This window comes from Lycorma delicatula, chromosome 1 (assembly GCF_047948215.1).
Source record: "Lycorma delicatula isolate Av1 chromosome 1, ASM4794821v1, whole genome shotgun sequence".
Classification (NCBI taxonomy): Eukaryota; Metazoa; Arthropoda; class Insecta; order Hemiptera; family Fulgoridae; genus Lycorma; species Lycorma delicatula.
The window spans coordinates 258,263,057-258,289,770 of record NC_134455.1 but is presented as its reverse complement, the minus strand read 5'-3'; the positions used below and the strand labels follow the sequence as shown (position 1 = coordinate 258,289,770).

Below are 26,714 nucleotides of genomic sequence, written 5' to 3'. Positions count from 1 at the left end.
AATTACTTGAGAGGCCATTTATTTCATTGTACACTTTATGTACAATTTAATGGAGTATAACTAATTTTGAAATTTTACTAAAATTAGCTTGTAAAAATGAAAATGTTTTAGCTTCAATATATCAAATCTCAGTAGAATTAAACAAAATTCCATTCATTTCTACATCATATAACTATCCTTAAATATACCCTTTCAAATTAAAACCATTTTCAACCATATTTATTAGGTTAGAAATTTTTCTATGATTGACACTGAACATCTTTACAAAATGATAAAAGACAGTTAGAGTTTTCCACTTAGTTCAGTTATATAATTTTTGAAAATATGATTCACCCTTGTAAATATACATCTTATCTATGCCATACTCTACATTTGTTTTCTTGTTAATTTAGGTTTCACTCTTGGAATTCCAGACACTGTTATGGGCCTAACTTTTATGGCAGCTGGAGTTAGTGTACCTGACGCATTATCTAGCTTGGCTGTTGTTAAGGAAGGTAAATTTAGTTTTAATGTTTCGTCGTTTAATTATTTTGGTTAAAAATGTTTCTTTTTGCATAACTGTTTTGATATTGCAGAAAGAAATCCAATATTTTATGTTATTGTATATTGTAAATTACCAGTGATCTTAATTATGGATGGTAACTAATTTATCACATCAAATAAGGCTGATCAAAATGTAATAACAGGTTGACATTTTTGTATTCAAATTGAAATAGCTAGCCCCCCACAATTTCTTACAGATAGAGAGATTTATACCAGATCCAAGATGATGGTTGTACATATCCTTGAATGGCAGTAAACCTAGCATTCACATGTAAAGCAGAGATGTCCTCTAGCAATAGAGAACTTTGTATATATATTTAGAAAAAGATTTGAAAAATTTAATATAGGATAAGCACCTTGCAAAAAACAAGGATTGATGATTCTTATTCAAAATAAAGAAACAAACAGTTTTGTCAGGCAAAAAAGGCTGTCACCTGTTTAAATTAGAAGAATAAGAAAATGTTATTTAACGTATTCTTGTAAAATACACACTATATAACAATAATAGGTGATAGATATGTATATTTATCAACCTTTTTTTTCATTTTTATTTTTTTTGTAATTGCCAACCTTAAAGTACTTTAAAATTACTTCTTATGCATTCTGACTTCTTTTCTTTTTTGTAAGTAAGCTTTCATTTGGTTGGACATAGCCTTCTTTTCTTTTCTATTATGGTGTGTTGTCCCCATTTTGATTTTGGTTTATGCTGGAATATTTGGTTTTCATTTTTAAATATTTTTCTTTGTTTCTGTCTTAATAAACAATCTTTATTTAAAAAATCTATAAAAGGGAAAGTTTTTTAATTTTATTACCTGTAATAATAAAAAGTTCATTTATTAGTTTATTGAAAAATGACACAGCCTTAGTCAATTTTCAATAAATAACTTAACAATTAAATGGAAGTTACCAATAAGTAACTGTCATAATGCCACAATGAATACTTTAAAAACAATTATACAGCTGTCACAATCAATAATATAATAAGTGAATTCAACAGAATCATTAAAAAGTTATTAATGACTAAATCATATAAGTACAAATACATAAGTCGTAGACATTAGAATAGTACACATTCTTTTATATTTTCTGTTCAATAAATTATTAAATAATTAGGTGGTCACTATAATTTTATTATGGTTACAATATTTAATATTAATCCAAAACTTTACCACTTAATAATCTAATTACTGCTTATGTCAATCTAAGGAAGAAATCTCACTTGATGTTTAGATCTGGTAAAAAAAAATTAAATTAAATCAGTTATAGGAGGAAGGTAACGTGAATTTCTCATCATACTGATTGAACTATGAAATTAACAGTTGTTACTTCTAAATGATGGACTAAAAACATGCAGATCAAGTTGCATGGATCAGAACTGAAATTAATGGATGCTAATAGTTCTGGACAATTCTACCCCAAATTGGATAATTAGCTTAAACAACAAATTAGATCCTTTTTTATCCTTCTTACCTCTAAAAAACTACATTTTTTTTATTCATTATTAATTCATATAGAGTTTCTGGGAGATTATAATAAAATTTATATCCAATAAGCCTTAGCAATTTTTCTTTATATTTTGTAAACTTCTAATGTATACCTTATAATGTGATGATCAAACTGACAAACAGTATTCGAAGGTAGGATGTACTAATAAAATATAACTACTAAATCAGTCATGTGAGGTGAGTCCTTATTACTACATGAACATCCAAAGAATAGTTATTGGATTAATTATTCTAAAAAAATTGTCTTTATTCTAAATTTATCAGTATCCAGAAGGAACTCATTTTCAACACTTATAAATTAGTTACAGTACAGATGCACAGTAAATTACAAACACAGTAGCTAGATTCACATTTGTAATTAATAAACATAGAAAATGCACTCTATTAGCTCTTAAACAACCACTGACATGTTCTATTTTACTTGCAAAACAGATGTGAAACACTGGTCTTTGTTTCAGTGAGATTACTCTGGTTTTGTTGATGAATGGTTTGAATAGTAAGCAGCTGATTTGTGACTCCTGGGAATACCAGAAGGATTATTAGAAGCCTAGGGGAGTAGGTCCAATTTTTATGAGTGATTTTGGTTAGAGAGAAAACCAATCTATTGTAGGCCCTAATGTTGGTTGTTAGATGAACATAATTAGCTCTCTTAAAGGCTTTAATAAAATCCAAATATGCCATATTAATCTGTCTCTACACCAGAGACTATGACAATAATAAAAGTGGAAGAAAAAAACCAGTGAAAAATTAATTTTATAAATAATTATATTTTAATAGTTCTTTAATAGCATTAAAATATCTTAAAAAAATGTGAATTCACCTTTCTTGATGATGATTCTGTACTTCCGGTCCCCAGAAACATGTATTAGAAAGTAACAAAAAACTTACAAAATTTTATGCTGAAGTGTATAAAAACTTCTATCTATCTGTTAATAGAAATATCTCACAACAGATAACACTATCTCAAAATTAAGATAAAAAATTTTATGTGGACACTACATGACTTCTTTGCATGCCTATTAAGTTACATATACACATTTTTTGCTGTACTTCATTTAAACTTATTTCATTTAAAACTAAGATACGATCCTCCAATTCTTTAATAAAGTGGGCAATTACACAATTGCTGAAATATTAGTTTTTATTAACATCAAATATTTATACCACTATTAAATCAACAGTCTTACATGAAAGATTAGGATAGAGTAAAAGTCCCTTTATTACTCGTATTACTAGTTCAGTATTATTCATATGTTCATGATCTCTGGTGTTTTGTATAAATAAAAATTAATAATTAAACTATTCTGTTTAGTGAATTCCTGTATACTGGTTACAGATTTTAATTTCGACCTTACGGTGTAAAATATTCATTTTTATTATTGGATTATTTGGTGAATAATCAAAAATGAAAAAGGAACAATCATACAGGAAATAGAAAGATAACTTGAAGAGTTATATATCAAAAAAAGACAAGAAGATGAATATGAAGAGGAAGAAAATGTTAAGAAGAATAAAAAAATTAAGGGACGATGATAAATATAAAGAGGAGGAAAGTGTTAAAACGAAAGAAAATCTTGCAAACCAAAAAAGAATAAACAAGTAGAAAATATTCCAAAGAAAGAAAGAATAAAAACATTAAGAGAAGATGATAAATATAAAGAGGAAGAAAACGTTACCAAGGAAATAATAAAAAGAAAGAATTTAGAGAGGAAAGAAAGGAAAGAATTAAGAGAGGATGATGAATATAAAGAGAGAGAGAAAATTTGAAAATTAGAGAACTTGTGTACAAATTGATTAGAAGAATTTTTTCAAATAAAAGAGCGATTAAATGATTGGCAACAAAAAACAAATAAACGAATTGATAATCAACTTCGGCTTAGAGAGAATATTGTCCGACAATATCAGAGGAGTAATGAACTAAAAGAAGAAAATTTTTTGCAATTTATTAAAGATCGGGCATATATGCCTCCTCAGTGTATATGTTGTTCTTGTGAGGTCTGTTTTTCAATTACTCTGTAGTTAACTTTAATGTAGATAAAATTAAACAGAAAGTCCAGAATAATTAAATAAAATTAAACAGAAATTAAACTAGAAAATTAAAAAAATAATACGATTCTAAATTATAAATTTCTATTAATATTAAATAATCTTTTGTTTCACCAATCTATTACATATACACATATGTAATAATGCCTATTAAGTTACATATACACATTTTTAAAAGACTATAAAATTTTATTTTACTAGTAAGTTCTGTTTTTTCAAATTTTTTTTAATAAATAATTATTTATTGTAAAACTTTTTTTTGCAATCACGGGTTAATAATTGTTAATAAATCAATATATTTAAATTAAAAAGAAGTTAAAAAAAAAATTAAAAAAGGAGATAAAGTCTGAATCGAACCGATGTGCCTTCCCCTTATAACATACGTATTTCATTAATTAAAATTTTATTTGGCTATAAGTCTGGAACCAATAAAAGCAAGTACCACTTATGATAAATCGTTGAAAAGCTCTTAATGAGGGTTTATTACTGCAGTTAAGAAAAACTTGAAAATCCAAGTTTTTAGGAATTTTGGGTTTTTTGGACACTTTGGTTCAGTCGATTGCAATCAAAACAGGAGGTGTACAACTAGATGTTACAACAGTCCTAAATTCAAAATTTAAACATATTGCGGCTATTCGTTTTTGAGTTATGGGAGATACACACGTACGTACGTACATACTGTTACCACATATATGCCTAATTTAATATCGGCGGGTGATAACGATAGCAACGATGTGAGCGGGGCGCACAGTATACGGATGCGCAGATACAACATCATTCCAACCGCGCAGTTCTCCCACCATAGTGGCGCTGCAGCCCCACCACTCTCAGGCTCCAATAAAAGAGCGTGCACGAGAGTGAATTTGCAATTCATTGCCCAGCAGAGATGCGTCCTGAAAGGCAGCCATCACAGAAGTGGATGAAGAGCTTCTACTCAACCTCTCCCTTTAAAACTTACATTTAAATTAACTTAAATCAGCAATTGCGACTCCTCCGGAGAAGGGGACGCATTGCTCTCTCCATACAGTTAGTGCCCCGTTGTGGCGTATTCCTGCTAGCCTATGAAGCGTTAGCACCGAAAGGACTTCAGTGGACGGCCTGAGGGGAATTACGTCGGGAGGACAGGTTTCATAAGCCTAGCCTTCCGCGGTCGGCCCATAAAATGGGTTCGATAACGCTGGTTTAACAACGGATTGGAATGCAATTAAATCCGTCCTTAAAAACACAAAATATTAAATAAGACAAAAATTGAAAAATTAGACCCGTCACCTAAAATAAACCTTTAAAAACACGCCCAATAGAATCATCCAGCAGCCAGGGACACTGTCCAGGTTCTGCGATCCATAGGGAGAATCTATAAACTCCCGCCAACTTTGCATTCCATTCCAGAATTTGCAATTCATCGTTGACCACCACCTGAAGAAGACCAAGAAGAAGAAGAAGATGAAAGAAGACAGAAGTTCCCTGGCCGGCTCAAAGTGGGACCTCCACTTGGCGCCCCACTGGGCGGGGATGCCAACATCCCCGCCGGAGCAGCAAGCCTGGCCGGCCCGCCGAGGGAGTCGCTGAATGCGGACGCTAACTTCCCGCTCCAGCTCCAGCTCGCCCTGGCTGGCGGACTCAGCCGTAGGAACCGGCCCAGCGTGGGATCGCTCGGGGAGAACCGCCTCGGCCGCGCCACTGCGAGGCTCTGGGGGCCACCACTGCCACGCTGCAGTGGGGACCCAACTGCCGCTGAGAGAAAGCCCGGTCGGAGTTCAATGGACGAGCCGCAACTCCTCCACCTCGGCGAAGACCAGTTTCCGGACCCAGCAGCTCTTTACAGAACTAACGCAAAAAACTGTCCCTTTTCAGGGCCACCACAAGGTTATGAAATACGAACCGTCGATGCCATTCGACGACAGAAACGGCTCTTTTCAAGGCCACCATGAGGTTCGTAAGTGCCACGTGCCGTAGAAGCCATTCGGCGGCAATACATACGTACAGACGTCACGCCGAACTAGTAAAAATGGATTCAAGAAGGTTTAAATGGGTATTTCTGGTGAAATCTGAAAACCGAAATTTTTGCGATCACAATACTTCCTTTACTTCGTACAAGGAAGTAAAAAAAAGAGAAATTATTGTTGACATCAAGTTGGTTAGATAAAATTATTTATTAGTTAGTAATTATTCATTTTTTAGTTATTTTTAATTATTAATAAATATTTAATGAAATTGTAAAAAGATATCCAACAACTACAAATGAAATCATTTGCCGCGGTTAGAAAAAATAGTAAAATAAAATAAAATGTTTTTATTCTTAATGTTCAAATTACAACTGACACGTAAAATCAGTTCAGTAATGACAGTGAAGTAAAGTATGTTATCCAAGTAACTGTATATTCATAATTCATGACATTTTTTTTATGATAGCTAGCTGCTGTAGTATTACCTTGAATTATAGTTTAAGTTTAGTGAAAGTTTTTTGTTCACATTCAATTTTTCCTAAAAATAATTTTTTTATATTCTTTTTTTCTTAACGAATTTTCATCATTTATATTTAATGGATGAAATTCAGCAGTGAACACTGAATCACTTTAGTTACTTTAATATGACTAATTCCAAGGTAGAATCAGGATGTAGTGTATCAAAACTCGTTAAAAAAAATTTCCCCAGTTCGTAATATAATTTCTTGGTTGATCTGAAAAATCACTTAGTGATTATTTGTTTGGTTAGTGTCTTCTCTCTGAAGGCAAGCACAAAACAGTATACTTTTTAATGTTAATGTTCTGTATGGTGAGAGGATATCAAAATGTTTGCCATATTCTCTATTTTTTTCTTCAAATCTATTTTTTACTTGTATCCTATTTACTTTCTATCTATGAACAGAATTTTGAAATACAGTGAACGCTACATAAAATGAAAAATTAAAATTTAATAGTAAAATGTATTAATAGTTAATTGTTATGTATTTAATACATAAAATGTAAAATTTAATAACCATTTCTTTAGTAACAAAGAAATTAAAAGTGAAAGGTATTATTTGTATGGAAAAAATACAAAAATAATTTTTATATTGTAGTTATTTCACATTAAAATAAAATTTAGAACATTATTAGTATTGCAGTCCAATGATCTTAAGAGAGAAGACCATTAAATAATCATGAGTAATTGTAAAAAAATGGTGTGAACTCCATTTTCTTATTTTAATTTGTTTTCTTATTTTAGATAGTAATATTGTTGTGAAAATACTGTCATCTTATGTATTGTTTGTTTCAGGTTATGGAGATATGGCAGTTTCAAATGCAGTAGGTAGTAATGTATTTGACATTCTTGTTTGTTTGGGACTCCCATGGTTTATGCAAACAGCTTTGATCAGGCCTGGTAGTCATGTAAATGTGTATAGTAAAGGTTGGTAAATAATTTCGTTTGTGTTTTTATTTATATTCAAACGTCAGTTTTAGGATATTATTTTTTTAATACTTTCAGTTAACAAACACAATCATGTCTCAAATGCTGATAGAGCAGATAATTAAATAAATTAGAAGTATTTTTAAAAAAATTACAGAAGTAAAACACTAATAACAAATTAAATTAACCAAGAGATAATTAAGAAAACTTTATATTTTCATTACAGATTTCAGAAGATGAAGAGGTAGAAATTATATAATAAAACTCATTTTTAACATTATTGGTTTTTAACATTTTACCATGTTCGAGGTTTGTTCAATAAAAGACCGAACTTTTTTAAATACGCGCCAATGGAGATATTTAGTGACGAGCGGTTGGCAACATTGAGTTCCGCATAACCTCCTCTGTAACTACATGTTCTTGGATTGTTGATATCTCGTTTAGTGTTCGTGTTATTGTTATTTGAGTGCAACATATGTAAGTGTTAGTAGCAATTTTCGTAATGTAAGTTTTTCGAGAGCAACGATACAACGTAAAATTTTGCGTAAAACTAGGGAAAACTTTCACAGAAACTTTTCAAGTTTTGAAACAAGGTAACGGAGATGGTGCTCTGGGTCGTACGCAATGCTGGGAATGTTTTCACGATTTAAAAGTGGTTATCAGTCAATTGAAGATGACTCTCGACTAAGAAGGCCTTCGACTTCAACTGATGATACACACGTTCAGAAAATCAACGATATGGTGCATGCAAATCGCCGGTTGACTGTCAGGGAACTTGCAGAAAAGGTTAGCATTTCGATTGGATCATACCATGACATTTTGATGAAAAATTGAACTTGCATCCAGTAGCACCAAAGTTTGTTTTTTGTTTGATGACCTAACAGCTGAAAGAACATCGAGTGGACAATTGCCGGCAACTTCTTGAACAAACCGATGACGATGAAACGTTCATGCAAAGGATCGTAACGGGAGACCAAAGCTGGGTTTACGACATTGAGACAAAAGTTCAATCATCAAAAAATCGGTACTAACACTTAAACATGTTGCATTCAAATAACAAAACACAAAAACTAAACAAGAACCAACAATCCAAGAACATCTACTTACAGAGGAGGTATCGGAACACAGTGCTGCCAACCGCACGTCACTAAATGTCTCCGTTGGCGCGTAATTAAAAAAGTTAGGCCCTTTTTTTAATAAACCTCGAAATCATACTTTTTACACACCTCACTGAATGACCAGATATCAGCTAAAATTTTACATCTTCAGTGACATCATTTTTGGAATATAATAAGGTATTATTTTTAACTCCCATAATAAAAAAAGACTGCAATAGCCATTGTTCTTTTTCTATATAGGTATGAGTCATTTAGTGTTCTTTGATTAGCAGTAATGGATGTCATGAACAGCAGATGCAGCCTACATGCACTGCATATGATAGAAATGTTTTTATGTTTATTGTTTTTTAAATTTTATTTAGTACTGAACAGCATGTGTCTATATATGTTAGCACCATGAATTGTGATGCTAGAATATTATTTTTTAAAAATAAGAAAACTGTTATTTTTTTATAATTCCACTATTCAGTGCTACTTTGCACTTCATAAATGTTAGTTTTATTATGAATTAATTTCCATGTTTACAATAATTTTTTAATTCAATTTATTGGAATAACAATAGATTTTCACTATTATAGTTAAGATATTATATATAATACACCTGCTTAATGTTTTAAGAGAAAATGTTTCCAAGCATCTAATTTTCAACCATTTTTGTTGACTGCATAATCAGCTTCACTCACAATTGTTTGTTAACAAGTGTAGTAGAGTACTTGTTAACAAACATAAAACTGAGGTATATTGTAGTGTAGTTATTTAAAAATGAGAAAAGTTCAATCAATATATATATATATAAATATATATACTTATACTTATATATATATATTATTTATATAATTACTTATAGTCAGCTGCTTTTATCTACACTTCACTTTTGCATGTAATACTAATATCAAAGTATAGAATTAAGGTGTTCTTGTAAAATCATTTGCTAGTCAAAATGAATTTATTTATTACTGCATAGTTTCAAACAATTTTGATAATCAGAATAAGGTACAATCTTATCTATCTGTTTAACAAGCCCTGATACAATATTTTGAAGGTTTAAAAAAGGATTCAAATAGTGAAAAAAAAAAAGTTAGATTCACAGATTTAAAAAACGATCTAGATGCTTATAATTTTAATAGAAGAAATTAAAGAAATAGGTTTGTAGAGATCCACAGAATAATCTTATTTGAATGTAAACCATTTTACTCAGGGCCAAAGATGATGAAAAAATTACAATATGATGGAAATTTGTTTTTACCTGTAGAAGAAGAATTCCTTTCCCCTCTCCACAAATTGTAAATTAGACAGTTATAGGTTAGGGATTATATTTAAGTTTATTTTCTGGCTTGGTTAAAAAAAACCTTAACAAATTATACAAAATAGCCAATTGGGTAAAGTTTTATTTAAGAAAACAATAAATAACTTTTTTCTAAAGTTAACTGATTTTTAGAAAGTAGAATCTACTAATATCGTGCAACTGCTACAAATGGTTTAATCATTCATGGACATTGTTTACAAGCAATATTTCTGTGAGATGCTGGTTATTTAACTCAATTAACAAAATTAATTTGATCTTTACTGATAAATTATGAATGTTCAGCAAAAGAATTCATGAAACATTAAAAATGGAATTGCAAGTCTAATCACAGACCTCAGTACTCATCCTAACATCCCTAACAAAATGTACTAGGAGTAATAGAGATTGAAACTTCATTTCTAAACGAATAAAAATATTAATGAAAATCAATTGACGGTCTACTGAAAACTGTCTCTGACTTTTAATAATGTTAGACTTCTTTCAATATTTACTTAAAAACTTAAAGAGGTCAAACAAAAAATCTCAAGAGGACTTCACAACAAATTAAATATTAACTCAGGATTCAAAATAAAAATACCACAGAACTCATAACAAGTAAAAGCTTAAAAATAATATTCTCCAAATACAAGCAATTTGGGAACTGATATTCATATTTATTTATTTTCCTCTTCTGTCTCAAGAAGGTTAGGCAGGTGTAAAGTAATAATGCGATTATCGTACAGTTATTACAATATATTTCAGTAACATGTAAAAGTTTGGCAAGGTAATTAAGGATATTCATTTTAAGTTTTTATTTAGTTACCTTAACCTATGAAAAGTTAAAAAAACTATTATTTTTTATGAAAGTAAATATTATAGAGGTACCTCTGAAAATGTAAAATAAACTCTTCAATATAAAAATCAGAATTAATCATTCATGTAAGGATATTGTTCTTAAATTTTATGGTATGGGTGAATTCATTCATTTGTGTAACATATATAATGTATTTATTTCAATTAATTTTAATTTTTAAATTTGTAATGGTGATTGTTATAGGTCTAACATACTCAACTTTATCTCTTCTTTCAACAGTAATATTTTTAGTGGTAGCTACTCATTTAAACGGCTGGAAATTGGATAAAAAATATGGAGCAATTCTTATGTTGTGGTACCTATTGTTTATTGCATTTGCTTCTCTTTATGAATTGAATGTATTTGGTTATATGAATCCCCCAGAATGTCCCAGTGACTATTAATTAAGCACTAAGTGCAATTTTATGTGCTATGTTGTGTGTTCAAAAGATTTAATCTTATAACATTATATATGTGCCAACAAAACAATTTTATGTTACAATAGTGTGAGTATCTGTAAAAAACATATTTTGTTAGTATTGTTTATTGTTTTTAAGCGTATTATAGCTTGTAAGAAATAACTTTTTGTTAAAAAGAACTGTGACAAATAACATTATTGTAGTTTATGAACTAACATTCTATATATTTGCATATGAAAAAATGTTACTGATAGGTATTTTTCTTTTAACACAAAAGATAAAGAAGTCCATCTCTTTTTTATTAATGGATAATTTAAAATTAGTAAACAAATAAATGTATATACTGTCGAACTTACAAATGAATAAACTGCAAATGTTGTGCATGTCTGTAGTCTGCATGTGTGTATATATATATATATATATATATGTTAAGTGTGATAATAATTAAAATGCAACCAAAGTAGGTTTTTATTCTCTTTGGCTGAAATTAAAAATCATGAATCAAACAAATTCTTTTCTAAACTTTGTTATTAAAAAAAATACTGTGTACCTAAACTGTGTATTAAAAATTAGGCTGTGAAATTAGTTGATATCATTTCAAATATCTGTCTTCCATATAACAATTATAAGCATCATTATACTATAAAACATGTTTATTCAATGACAAAAAAATTAATATTCTAAAATATATTTCATTAATAACATGTTCAGAACATTTTGCCAAAACTAGTGAGAACGATTATAATTTGATGATTTAATGTCAAATTAAACTTATAAAATATAATATTAAAAGAACCTACCTATATATATATATATATATATATATATATATATATATATATAATATTCTTTCAGCCTTTACAAAGAACAGAATTAGAGAAACACTCTTACCTTTAAGTTTTTTACTTCATCAAAACATTTTCAGGCCTATGCCCATCCTTGGTGACAGCTTTTATAAATTCTTAAACTTTTTACGATTTACACAATAACTCTTATTAGCTTTTTTCACCTTGTAAAAATTGTTTATTTAAATTAAAATAAATTTAAAAAATTCTTTAAAAACATTTAAAATAAATTTAGAACAAATATTTGTTAGTCAAAAAAAAAAAAAAAAAATATATATATATAAAACTATATATTACACCATTATTATTTATAAAGTTGTAGCTAATGCTTTTGGTTTAAATATAATTTCTTTTAACTACATTCTGTTCAGTATGGTAGATGAATTTTATAGTTAATATAGATATAATTTAACTTATAATAATATTTTTTGTAATTTTTCGATCATTAAATTGCTTTACCCACAAATTGTGTAATTTTTAGAAGTATAAAAACCAAACTACTGTGTTTTTTAGCTATCTTTTTTGGGAAAATTTTAAGGGATAAATGTTTTTTACTGTAAGAGTGTAGATTTCTATTAAAATAAATAATATATCCAAATTTTCTTAAAGAATCTGACTGAATTAATTGTTTTCACTGACAGTCTCTCTTTTTAAAAAGTCTCCTTTTGAGCATACTTTTAAAGTATTACATACAGAAAGAAAATTAAGTTGTTTCATCAGACATTAAAATTAAATATACAGAATTTTGTTAATTAATCATGAAATTAACTTTTTTTAAGATAACAGAAAAGGTTTGTTGATTATCTGTATCACACTTGTTTATGTAATTTCTTTATTAAGATCATTAACCATGTGATAAATACATCTACTGACAAATTCATATACACACATACACAGAACATGTGCAAATTACATGTTACCATGTGTTATTTAGTTTATTTATCCAGGTTTGCAACTTTTTTTTTGTTCTGCATTACCTGCTAACTTTCTTTATAAGTTAGTTATTTTACAAGTTGCATTAGAAGTATCCTAAAGCAGTTTGAGTATTTTGTGTGTGGTTAAAATAACTATTACTGAAGCAACATTTTTTCAAACAAGTATAAAGAATGTGTATGTCAATTGATATAATCTAAAGCAATAAATAAATATCATTAATAGCATAATATAATTATTATCTAAATTAATAAAGGTAATTATGCTAGAATATTAAGGTTAATTTTCTTCATATCATTGCAAAAAAAGTAGTATTACATTTTATTAGGTATATAATTCTTCAGTTAATAAATGAAAAGAAAATATTTGCTCAGGGGAAATTTCTCATTACTAAAAATGAACTGAAAAGCATTTACAAGGTTATTTATTATATTTTATTGAAATATTTTAGATTTTACGTATTCAGATTTTTTTCTTGGTGCTAAAGTATAAATTAATCATAATATAATTTGATGTATATTTTGTCACAGTTCTGTTACGAAGTATATATTTTTATTGTACATATAAAAATTTGCTGTCTACTTATTTTAAATGCATTTGTGTCAGTATTTGAAATGCATTTGTTTGTGTGCATTTATCAAAACTTAATAAAAAAATTGATACTGAAATATTCAATTAATGTTTAAAATACACTTGATTCATATTTGCTGTTGTACCTTATCATTGTAAATATTCAGTAATTGATATAAATAAAATCAAATTAATATATACTAATAATTTTTTATCGAGAAGTATATTAGCTCATTATTCTTTTGAGAACATGGCTTATTTCTAAATTGAGTTATATTTGCAAAATCATTCATTTACTTTCAAACATTAATATTATCGAGCAATTTAACATTTACAACTTTATAATAAATACAGTATCAGTTTTCAAAAAAGAAGTTTGCTCTTTTGTTATAAATTTTTATTTTGAAAAAACAAGTATTATAGAAATGCACATAAAATTAATTTTTTTTATGAGGATAAAACAATATTATCGATGTGTATAAACTTTTATATGAAATAATATTACATAATTTCATGACATATTAGTTTTATGTAAGCGGATTTTAAGGAAATTATGAAGATTCATCTATTAGAATTTTATTTTCTAGAAAATAGTGCAATCTTTTAGAAAAGAGTAATTGTGAAGTTTAGAATTTATGTTTAGTAGGATAACAGAAAAAATTCCTGTTAATTTTATTGTTAATAAATATTCCTTTTTCATTTTTTGTTAATTCAGTTTTTAAAGTATTTTATATGATTGTTATTGCCTGCAGCATATTTTATTTGATAAGAAACTTGAATTAAGTTTTAAACAATTATTTAAAAGACCTGTGATTTCTACAGACTAATCCATTTTACTGAGTAATTTTCAATTACCTTTAAATGGAAACTTTTCTGCATTTTGATACAAAAAAACCTAATTTTTTTTATCATCAATTTGTTGACCAGAAAACTGTAAAAGAAAAATGAGAAGGAAAGCAGTTTAATAAAATGTTTTTATTATATGAAAGCATTTTCTGTTTAATTTTATTTCAAAAAGATTAAAAAATAATAAATTAATAATGTTTTTACATAATCAAGTAGGAAGTATAAAGAAAATAACTAATTATTACATATTACACTTGACAATGCTACATCGGGATTAAAGTCTTGCTTTGAAGTCATGTGATGTATGAATGTGATAAATGATAATAAAGTCGGCTTGAATGTTATAGATGATTTATTCTGAGATCCTGTTTTGATACTATGTTTTATTGTATTTATAATTTTTGTAATACATATGTTACCACAAAGCAGTTAAATGTGAAGGGTAAATGATGATGTTTTATCAATTCCAGGTACATTGTAGTTAACAGACCAAAGATACTTACAGATGCTTATATTATCCAATGATTAAAATTCTCCTGCTTATGTTAACCTATAACTCTTCCTATTATGGTAAGTTATTGTTAATTCACAGTATGTGCATTTTTTGCGTAATTTTCAACATGAACTGATAAAAATATAAAATTTGTAAAAATCAGTAATTTTAGTTGGATTCTATCTCTAAATAAATAATTTTTTTTATCTTGTTTATTTGAATATTTTTATGGAGATAAAGATGATCAGTAGTTTTTCATGAAACATAATGAAAAACTACATGGAGGTAAAACCATATCATGTTATCTTTGGCAATAAAATAAAATGTTACATGTTATGACATGGTAATAACATGTCATTTTAAATCTTCTGGGAAAATGTTTTCATGCTTGTTTCAGTGGTGTGTGACTAGGTTTAATTATCCTTTTTCATGGATGATGATTATAATCTTTTCTTCAGGTTGTGTTTTTAATTGAACATATAAAAAGACCATTATACAAATGAAATTTTTCAATTTGGTTTCTAATAACTGATGTTAAATTCATTTAAATTGGGTTCAGATTTCATACTTTTATATACAATTAAGAAATGAATGCTGCAGTCAACAAAGGCAAATCATTATTTTTTTACTAAAGACTTATGCAGTAATAATTGTTAAAAAGTAAGAGTAATAGGTATTATTTGATATACGTTTGTTTCTACTAAAAGCAATTTTTGCTTCTCAATATTAAAATGACAGCAGTAACATTTTAAAGGATTCATTTAAATGAAAAGTCAGATTTATTGATTATGACAGAAAGTAGGAGGAATAAATTGTCATTCCACTTGTAAGTAGAAAGTCAATTTGAGATGCAGGTGGGATGATGACACCTTTTTTGTCTTCCTCTTGTAAAAACACATAACATACTGAACAGTCCACAATATTGCAAATTAAGCTTATCAACCATAACATTTTAAAGACTGATAAAAGAATGAATATTGATTATAAATAACCAGCTTACAGTCCATATTGTAAGGTTTATGTTTATTATAAAAAGACTGAGTTTTTGCTATTAGACTTATTTATTTATTTTTTAATAAAATTTAAAAAAAATCAGAAAATAAGTCATTATTGATCTGTATAGAAAAAAAAATTTAGTTACAATATTAGAGCTACTTGACCTTTCATTGAATTTTTTGATGTTTAATTTTTAAGTGGTAAATGACTTAAAAAATATAATAATAAAAAAGTTATTGGCTATGGCCTGCCAAGATCACATAACTGATTATTATTCAAAGAGAATGTGGTAGAACATTATAAAACAACATACAACTACAGTTGTTACCATAGGTTGTCTTTTAGCAATATTTTTTGGAAAAGTTTTAAAGGGTGAATTTCCAAAAAAAAAATAAAAACAAGACAAAAAATATTTTGTGATTTTTTTAAGGAACTCTATTCACACTCTCACACTGTCTGTTTAAATTCATATGTCTTTGTAATTCTTGCTATTACAGTGTGAAATAATATGGTTATTACTATATGTTCAGGTTAGGGTAATGCAGTTCATTGTTGTTTTACCTAGAACCCAATTAGAACAACAGAGCACATCAGTCATTATTATAGATCCAGTTAAATAATAACACACATGGAAAGAGTGAGAATTATGGCTATTAGTATACCAATAAAGGTAAAGGAACTATGTGCTTGGAATAAAATTAGTTTATGATCTTGTTGGGGATTACTAAACTTGAAATTTTATTAAGAATGCCATTTTTATTTTATCTTAGTACTATCATTATAAGAATGTAAATACAATCTTATGACAGCAATGAAACCTCTCCACAGGCTGAAAATGAATAACATTTATTCTGTATGTAAGATTTATGGAACTGGGGTTTATATATCTTTTCATTAGCAGATGCTCTTAATAAGAGATCCAGAATCGTACATTTAGTTCTTTTGGTTCCAAAAACTAAGTCTATCAGAAGGGTCTTGGAATCAAATTTTACATATTAATTCAAAACCACTATTGTCTTTCTTTAGCTTGTAGCTGGCAATATAGAGGTTTTAACAAATTCAGTAGTTAATAAACTGATAACTAGTATTCTGATTTATAGTTTGTATTGCTGGAATTCTGAAAAATATTTTTAATAATTAAATACAGTCTTATCTACTGCTAGTAGACCTTAATGTTTTTATGACTACACATATATTAAACCATAAGAATCCTTTTTTTAAAAAAAATTACAAATTAAAATTTTACAAGAATTTTTCTTACAAAGGATAGAGTCTTTTGTACACTAAGATGATATTTGGCCCAGTACTATAATTTATAATTAATTAAATTAAATGATAATTTAAAAAAAATTAATTAGATTAATTAAATTTTATAATTATAATTTTAATTAATTAAAATAATTAATTTTTTTTTAACAGAAAATTGATTGTTGTCATTGAAATATATTTATTTATTTAAATAAAATATTTTTAATGATTTTATAAATTAAAATCTTTTGGGGTAAGATCCTTTTTTTTCAGCCCCTGGAGCTTTGACACTGATGAAAGTTGTTCATCATCACTCTGTCAGAATATAAAAAATCTTGTAATATGATATTCATACTGCCTTAAGAGCTTAAATTTCATTTTAACTGCTGATATTTATTATTATTTTAACATCCTTTTACAATTTATTAAGCTGATTTCTGAGACTTTCCAGATGTTAGGAACTGACATCAGTAGAGAATAGTACATTTATATTGCTTTTGAGGATCCATAAATTCCAATATAATTACTGAACAGAGCATTAAAATTGTTAATGAGTGTTATACTCATAAATTGTTATGAGAGTTATTTATCCTTAGTTTTTTTAAATTTTTTATTAAATTATCCAAGATATATTAATTCATGTGATACGTTATACACAAAATGATTCACATAGTTTTACTTCCACTTATTGAGTGAATAATTTGTAGCAAAAGTCTACATAAACACGTGTTTGGTAATGCTTTATTTCTGAGCTGTAGCTAGCAAATATTAGCAATCCGATGTTAAGTAGTATGATACTAATATTCTTGGGACTCTAATTATGAGTTAAAATTAGTGGTTTATTGTGTTATTTGACAAGACAATTTTTTTTTTAATGGTCCCAGAATTACTGTGTGTGTGCGCGTGCGTGCAAAGAAGGACTTAAATAGAAATAGTCATATATATATATATATATATATATATAAATAAATTTTTATTTTAATTCAATAGTTAATGATACTGTGTAGCTGCTTACTAAACTCTTTCTCTTCTTATCTCCTGAAATCTATGTCTGAATTGAATTTGTTAGCTACTTCTGTTCATGAGGAGATAGTTTGCTCTTAATGCACAGAGGAAAGATTTGATAAGAATTTCTAAAGTTATTAGGTAATTGAAGATAAATAAAAGCCCAGGAAGATTGCCGTGAAGTAAACAATAGAAATAATGCGAATCAAATACTGTTATTACTATTATTTTTATAAAATATTTTATATTATTTTATTAGTACTATTCTTAATTAATAGTTATCAATTAAAAATAAATTGGAGTTCATTAAGAGAGATAAAAACATTATACTTTCTGTAAAGAAAATGAATTTAATGAGATCACTGAATGTAATACTATTGTCCAATTATTTTTATCTTCACCATGTCATTTTTTATACTATTGTACACTGAAGTTAAAACTCTTTTAATACATTTTCTTCTACTTTAATATTTTTGGCTGCTCAGTTGTGGATTGGTCACATCAGTATTTGTATTTTACAGACTGTCCTAGAGTTGCACATTTATATCCATAATGCAGATAAGTAATGAATAACTGTTATGTAATTCTGCCTTGCATACTATCTTAATTTTTAGTTAATTTTAATTTATAATCAGAGTATTTAGTTGTGTTTTTAGAATCTTTTCTTTATAGAAAAAAATTTTATTGCAGTTTAAGGTGTTAACATTTTCTTCTATGTTTTGATCTATTTAATTTAAATAAAAATCAGATTTTATCTATATATTTGTTTTCTATTGAATTTGCATATATCAATCTTCTCAGAATTAAAATTATAGATTTTGTTGCAAAGTATTCTTTGTTAACTACCAATTAACAATGTTAATTTATTTCAAACCTAAAAATGTGTACTTTTTTGACTACTATGTTTTAACTTAACAGAATTTTTCCTAAAAACTATTGAAGATATACTAGTTTAGAAATCTGTTTAAAAAGAAAAATTCCAGCTCAAAAACTATATTAAACCAATAACTTTAAGTTGTAATTTAGAGAACCAAGAATTTTATTATAACATTATTTTACATTTTGAGCATGGATAAGGGCAAAAGGTTTTCATCACCCGTAACTCAGAAATAAAGAAATTTCTGGGTCTGTGCCTAATACAAATGTTTTGCTCCAAATCATTCCCAAGAATGGGTTCCTTAAGAGGAATAAAACCTTTGAAAACTTTGCTAATACTTCCAAATTTGTAATATTTTTATATTAAAAAAAAAAATAATAAATTCTTTTTAATCATATTATCTCATCCATATTTCGTGACAAGATCTATAATGAAATTAATAATTATTTTTTGTAATTAATAATAATATTTTTTTTATAAATATTTTTAATTATATTAATAATTATTTATGTGTTTATTGATTTAATCAACAATTTTTTCTGTTGTGGCTAAACTACAGTTGGTTTTAATTTAATTAGACTACTTTATGCTAGGCTCGGTTTCATTTCTGTAAAATTATCTTTACTTTAACATAACCATAACATAGAAATATCTGATAAATCAAAATAAGGTATATTTCTTCATCATTTTTAACACATATTAAAATTTCATAATTTTGTTCAGCGATACAAAATTAAGCATAAACATTTTTCACAAATTTAGTTGTATTAAAACTAAAACAGTGTTAAGTTACCCCCTATCTTAAGAAAACCACTGTTTCTGATTATTTGAAGTTTTTATTGGTTACCGTTTTTCATAGGATACCTCAGAAGAATTTATATGTGAAAGTGTTTACCAAATTTGGTCAATTTTTTTTAAATTTCTGCCATTTTGGATACTAAAAGAAATATTTTTGGCCCCTATCTCAAAAAAATTTTGAGAAATAAGTCACAAAGCTATACAGTACTTTAATATGGTGGCAGATATCTTATACATACAAACTGAGAATTTTCATCTACTTTAAGTCTTTCAGCTTCAAACTATTTGTATATATTTTTTCTGATTCTGATTTAATACATATTCTGTGCCTAAGTGTTAAGTGAAAAATATTTTACAGAAATGATATCTGAGTCAACTGAGAGAAGTAAAATTATAGAAGGCTTAACAGTCACATGCTCAGATATTTGTTATTTCTTACTGCAGTTATCAATTAACATTCATACTCCATTTTTAATTCATTAATTGGAGTAAATTTATACTCCAATTAACTTTTATAATTCTATTTATTTATGGAATGGGAGTACTTTTCATTAATTAATGAGTAATTCATTTTTTTACAGTATCACCAGTAAATTTGTTTAAAATTGAATATTTTTCAACATCATAATGACTCATAAGAGGCTGTTTTCCCAGTTAGGATTTATTAGATATATGATTATTTATATGTATAATTGTATAAAGTCTAATGCTAATTATTCTCAAGACTGTCATTAATTTGAGTCACAATGAAAGTATACCATCAAAGTGCACCAATAGCCCAAATGTTAAATTTCTAACTAATTCAGGAGTTATTAATCCTGGGTTACTGTCAGTATCCTGAATTATAATCAGGTTTTTATTTTTCTTCATCATTGTACAGTTGTGATAGCCAACAAACAACACTGCTGACTTATCCAGTATTAATCATATTTCCAGCCAATTGGTTGATAGATGATTAGCGCTTACCCTACTGATAAGAGGTTAACATTGTTAATGGTTGTATATTTAAAACTGCCAAATTATAAATGTATATTTCCATGAATACAAGTAAACTAGGACTTATACATAAACTGTTCTTTAATGATCACCTTTTCCTATGATATTTTTATTTTAGTTACACTGTATAAGTACATATTAGTTTAAATATTAATATTTATTCTTATTAATAGTAGTTATAAAATTTTATGTAATATTGAATTATAAACAATGTATATTATTGTTCTGATGTATTTTTTTGTAGAATGTATTTTATTTATTCTAGTCATTAATTTTTATTATCATTATTTTTGTTTCTAATTGATTAATATATTTTGTCCGTGTTTTTTTTTTTAATAACTTAAGTGGTAGAAAATAATATCTATTTTCTAGAAAAAAAATATTTTGTCTTGTACGAAGAGCCAATGGGCTTTCAGAACATATGATCTGATCTGAAGAGCAAATGGGCTCTTCATGGATACTGTATTCCTTAGCAGTTTCAAATACTTATAAGGATTTTTTCAACTTTGTATAACACAATGAAATAAATATTTACTGACCAATTACATCAAAATAAATGTCTAAAATAAATAAGTAATTCAAGAACTATAATATGAGAAGTGAATGTAACTTAGTGTTACTAAAAAATACTGAATGGGAGATAGTAAAACAATGACACCCATCCATCCATCCAGCACTGCTGCCAGTTTTTAACAGCTGTCATTTAATTTATGATAGTTTCAGAAAATAGAATAATTAAATTATCAATAAATAGTAGATAAAGTACTGTGTGATACAGAATAATAAAAATGTGGTGTACAATTATGAAATCAGCTGCTCATACCAAAAAAGTTCTTTGTAGATTTGCACTTCAATGAACAAATTTCATTTTTGTGAAATGTAATGTTCTGATATACTAACAAGAGTTGACTTGATATTTAGGTTAAAAACACTTTGTAAATTAAAGTTATGAAGTGAACTTAACATAATAATAAATCAAATATTGAACATTTTTAAAGTTAATAGTTTGAACTGTTTATTATTCCAACTTCCGTATTTTTTTAAACAAAATTGAAGTGCCAAAACACAAAGCTTCAATAATGTACTTTGCTGGACAGGTGTTTCAGATATGAATTTTGAGCTTAAGAAAAAATAAAACTTACTACTTATGCTGTTGCAATTATTGGGATTCATAATACAAGCCCCTGGGTAATGAATGAAGTTGCTTATCTCTCTGATAGTCTGTGAACAAACAGAAGACTGATTATAGTGATGAAAATAACGCACAGAAATAAATAAAAGTTACCAAAAAACTGAAAATATTGCTTTTATAAAGAAGAAAACAGATAATCAAAGAGGAAATTTTTTAGAATTCATAATAGAAGCCCTTCGGTGTTATTATGATTGCTCATAATACAATGTTGTTCATTCCCAAAACAACATTTAGTGAAACTAGCAAAAATAACAATAATTCAATATGTGGTTGTTTTTAATAATATTAATAACTAATTTAAATTGTGTAGAAGTGTAAATAGTAAAATCAATTTTTATAATATTTCTGTTATAAAAATTTGTCTTAAGACTAAAACATAGTGCATTCTCTTCTTTCATTCAGTTGAAACATAGGAAATCTTTCAAATATTCAGCCTACTTAAACCAGGAATAGGATAACTATCTCTTATGATACTGCGCTTTGTTAAATAAAGAACTGATCTGCATATACCAAAAGTAACCCTTTCTTATATATAATTGAGAGTACTCAGTCAAGGCTGATCTAAAACTGATTATCTTCGACAAATAATGTTTCAACCATTTACTTCATTTTTGTTTTAGGATCATTGCCATCTGCATCAATATAATCATCATCACAATATTGTGCTATACTAGCAAAATCTATTGGTCAAACCTTCACTGTGAAAATATTTAGAAGCAAACTAGTACAGTCAAATGTGTAATTTGAATATCATCTCCAAAAAAAAAAAATTTGTTCAGTTTTAGAGCATATAGGCATGAGTTCGTATTTCTCCTAGCCAATATTGAATTTAAAATTAAGTTTTTTTGCTACAGAAAAACAATGGATTATATCCCTAAATAGATTAATAATAAAAGGCCAGTGTAAAACAGGTATAAAATTGTGTAGCCAAGTTTATGAATTCATATTTATCTAAAAATAAATATATTGTCTTTCACTTTATATTGTTTCAGGAAAACACCAAAAAAGTTTAATTTCACTATAATTAAAACCTTAAATACAAATTTGGAAAGCTGATATATTAATATATATATATATATATATATATATATATATATGAATTAAATACATATTTGATTCTGACAGCCTGTATCCATAGTACAGTTAGGCTCCATGGTGAACTGTGACCAAAGAGATGATTTTTCAGAGACCTGTTGGCCTTTACTGATTATGAATAGACACAAACCTCTTGTATGATAGTAGAGATTCTGTACTAGAATAGATTAGAGAATGTCCTTCCTCTACATACCACTGTGTAGAGAAATGACATTTAATGTCTATCACAGAGTCATATTCATTTGATACCTACATGGGACTTGTACTGCATTTTGTTTTAAAATGAGGTCCTGGGCACCAAAAAGTACCTGGCTAAGGTAAAATGTGACTTAGTGGCTGACAGAAGTTGCTTGTCAAATGATCAGGTGCTGGATCATTCAGGCTCATGGCTTCTTCCTCAGTGCTGGGAGCTCATTTCCAGAACATTGTGTATCACTTATAAACTTGTATCAACTTCATGAAAATCATATAAATTTTTAAAGAAAAAAGTTATGTATTCATTTATTAGCAAGGTAGCATTCATTAAATGTTACGAAGTAGAAAGTAATATTATTTTAAACCCGTTTTACTGATTTTACTTACAATTTTTCTTGTACAAGACTTAAATGCAAATGGTTCCTTCTTTTTGGTTACATGCTGTTTTTCAAAATATTGTTCAGTATATATGATTTTTATTTATGTTTGCACAAATTACTCTATCTTTTGAATTTAAAAATTGTACTAGTATTATTGTAACTTTTTTGTAAAAAACATTAGATTCTATAACTGTGTTCTTAAAAAATTGCACAATTTGCCTTTTATGGCCACTTTGACAATTTTTTTGGATTTAGACCAGATGGGTGTGGTGGACAATTTTTGACTTGGTGCCCTGCCAAACTCCATCCTAACAAACACACCAATCAGCATCATTGATAAAAATAAATTGTTACCCATCCATTTAGCATTTATTTTTCTGAGCATTCATGCTCAATTACACCTAAGTTCAGCAACCTTTCTTACTCAGAATTACAATATTTCTAAAATACATACAAACAAATCCTTCTGGATATTTTTAATAATTCTCTTCCATTCACATGAATACATGCAGTTGAAACTTGGGTATAAAAATTATTAAAATCGTGGTAATAACGACACAATAATTTAGTTTATAAATTCATCGCTGTATTTTCTTTTCTAATCTTGCCATGCATTTTTATTGATAAAACATTTTGTAACTTTGGTAATTCAATAAAATGATAATTTTTAAAAGTGACATTACTGGGAGTACCACATAAAAATTACAATCACAGGCATAATATCCTTTCTCTTTTTAATTACATGAGCAATATAATCAAAACAGTTTCAAATAACCTGCAAATCAAGGGCAATAAAAAATGTATTTTATATGTAAATTTAAAACATAATTTTTGTTATTATGTGCATATAAGTACTTAGACTTTAGTGATTGAAGCCAAAAAATAATTATTACTTTCTTGAATGTTTAATTGTATGTTACACTTAATTCCATATATTTTCTTTTTGAAAACAACAAATGCTGAGCAAAAAACATAAATTTTATTGATTTGAACATTACATTAATGAAATTTTTAGAATTATTATCCTGATATTATATGGTAATGTATATTTATTAACATTTTGTGTCATACTTATTTAAAGTTTATATTTTTGTATTTGTTGGCTGTTAATAAATATTATTATCATTAGTATAAAATAATTAATATTAAATTTATGTTATATAATTAATAAATAATTTCAAAATAAGATGGTATATTATTTGCATTAATTAATATATGACTTTCAGTTGGTCAATAAGAAATTACTTAATTACATTATTTGTACTTTGAGATTTATTGTGAAAGATGAAGTTTTCAAAAAACAATTATGTGACATGTGTAAACATCTCATTTTACTCATATGCAGCCTGTTTACAGAGGACAATAATTAATCCTTATTATCTTCTCTGAAAAAAAATGGATTCACATCAAATTTTAGTGATGAATTTGTAAAACTGATGTTCTGGATGCTTTATTAATTAGAACTCAACAACAGAGGGGTAACCTGGAGACGGTTTCAAAATACCTTTGTTATTATATAACCATCAGGCTCAACTTAGAATGACAATTCTAAGTTGTTATGTTAGACATAACATCATGATTTTTAATATATTTTATTTCTACTTATTTATTTTTTTTTAATTTTAGTCAATATCTGATTTCTGTTTTGAATGGAAGAAACTATTTAAATAATAAAGGTAATTTGTCTGAATACTATCTGAAATATACTAACCACTGAACAGAATATGAATATTTTAATTTTATTCTTATGAGATTCTCAACAGGCTCCTGCATGTACCACTTTATTAATAGTGTCTACTAAATTTTTGTCTACAAAATATGTCTACGCTAATTTTTATATCAGCTTTTTGAAAATTTTTGAACCACCTGTTTTTTTTACTAAAGTTAATCTTTTCACCAAGAATACTAAATCTTATTGTACAATTTAATTCAAGAATATTACACAAACTTATACGCATATATCAGTGAAAGTAAGATAAGTGGCTAATTTATGGTTATTTTGGTTTTATTTTTGTCACAGTTCCACACTGTACAAGATGTTTAAACTCACTAACCTCTTATAATTAGCCATCTTAATATTCAACTTGACCAAACTTTAACACATGGTTTAGTGATGTTTGAGGCCAAAGGAATGTAATTGTTATTTGAATAATAATTTCTCTCTTCTTTTAATATTGTTAGTAAAAATGGGTTTTCTACTTTTTAAAAATAAAAAAATTAAAAACTCACTTTCTTGCCCTTATTTTATTTTATTTGGCTGTTGAAAAAAATTACCTTCTATAGACAATTTTAAATTAAACAAAAGAATTTAATTTATCCATATTTTCATTTACCATTGCTATTGGCAACTGTTAAAAAATATTGTGGAATTATAATTTGTTTTCTTCAGAAAACATGTTAATTTTTTGTAGAACATAACCAGGAATACAAAGCTATGTGGTTTATATAACTGAAAAATATGTACAGAAACAGTTTTCTCAGTATTTAAGAATGGAAAGGATTCCTTTATGAATAGTGTAGGTGATCATAGCAAGAAGAATATTTGCTATAGATGGAAACTCATGTACAATAGAAAATCGTAATATTTTTCTCTATGAGATATGTTATGCAATTGTTAATTATGTTAAAGTTACATTAAGTATGTCTTATTATGAACGTTTGTAACAGGCCCATTGGAAATAGATTATGTATGGACATAATTTCATTTGAGGCAACCTTTGCTCAAGAAGCAACTGTTGCTTCTTGTAATAAGAACTTTTTTTCAAATTACTGTAAGATTGTTTTTCTTTCTCTTTTATAAATTATAACTCATTTTTACTTATTAATGTTTTAATTTGTTTTACATCAATTCTGTCTGTGACTTTCTTTAATGTATTACATGATGATTCCAAAGATAGTAAATGAAATAGTGAGTTGAAAATTTCCAAGTTATCTGAAGTCACTTTATGTAATTAGAATCTGTCAGTAGCAATATTCTTTGGTTCATGGTACGAATGTGTACTTGCAGATATGTTACATAATACCAGCTTCGCCGAATAATGATATGTTGCTAATTAGAGACTTACAAAATCTGGTGGCTGTGTGAG

The 26,714-nt window shown here is 27.3% G+C and overlaps 1 protein-coding gene across 4 annotated transcripts in view; it reads left to right on the top strand.

The window, feature by feature from the left end:
• Positions 1-24,808, top strand: part of LOC142330750 (putative sodium/potassium/calcium exchanger CG1090) — a 111,487-nt gene extending 86,679 nt beyond the window's left edge. For 3 of the 4 annotated variants that reach the window (XM_075376212.1, XM_075376219.1, XM_075376198.1), the window contains exons 7-10: positions 393-494; positions 7,353-7,484; positions 10,945-11,246; positions 14,824-15,061. In XM_075376212.1, the coding sequence (XP_075232327.1) occupies positions 393-494; positions 7,353-7,484; positions 10,945-11,144 (434 nt within the window). In that variant the 3' untranslated portion in view covers positions 11,145-11,246; positions 14,824-15,061. Of the gene's footprint in view, positions 1-392; positions 495-7,352; positions 7,485-10,944; positions 11,247-14,823; positions 15,062-22,578 lie in introns of those variants that run through there. The other variant, XM_075376204.1, reaches the window with a different exon arrangement.
• The last annotated feature ends 1,906 nt before the right edge of the window (positions 24,809-26,714 follow it).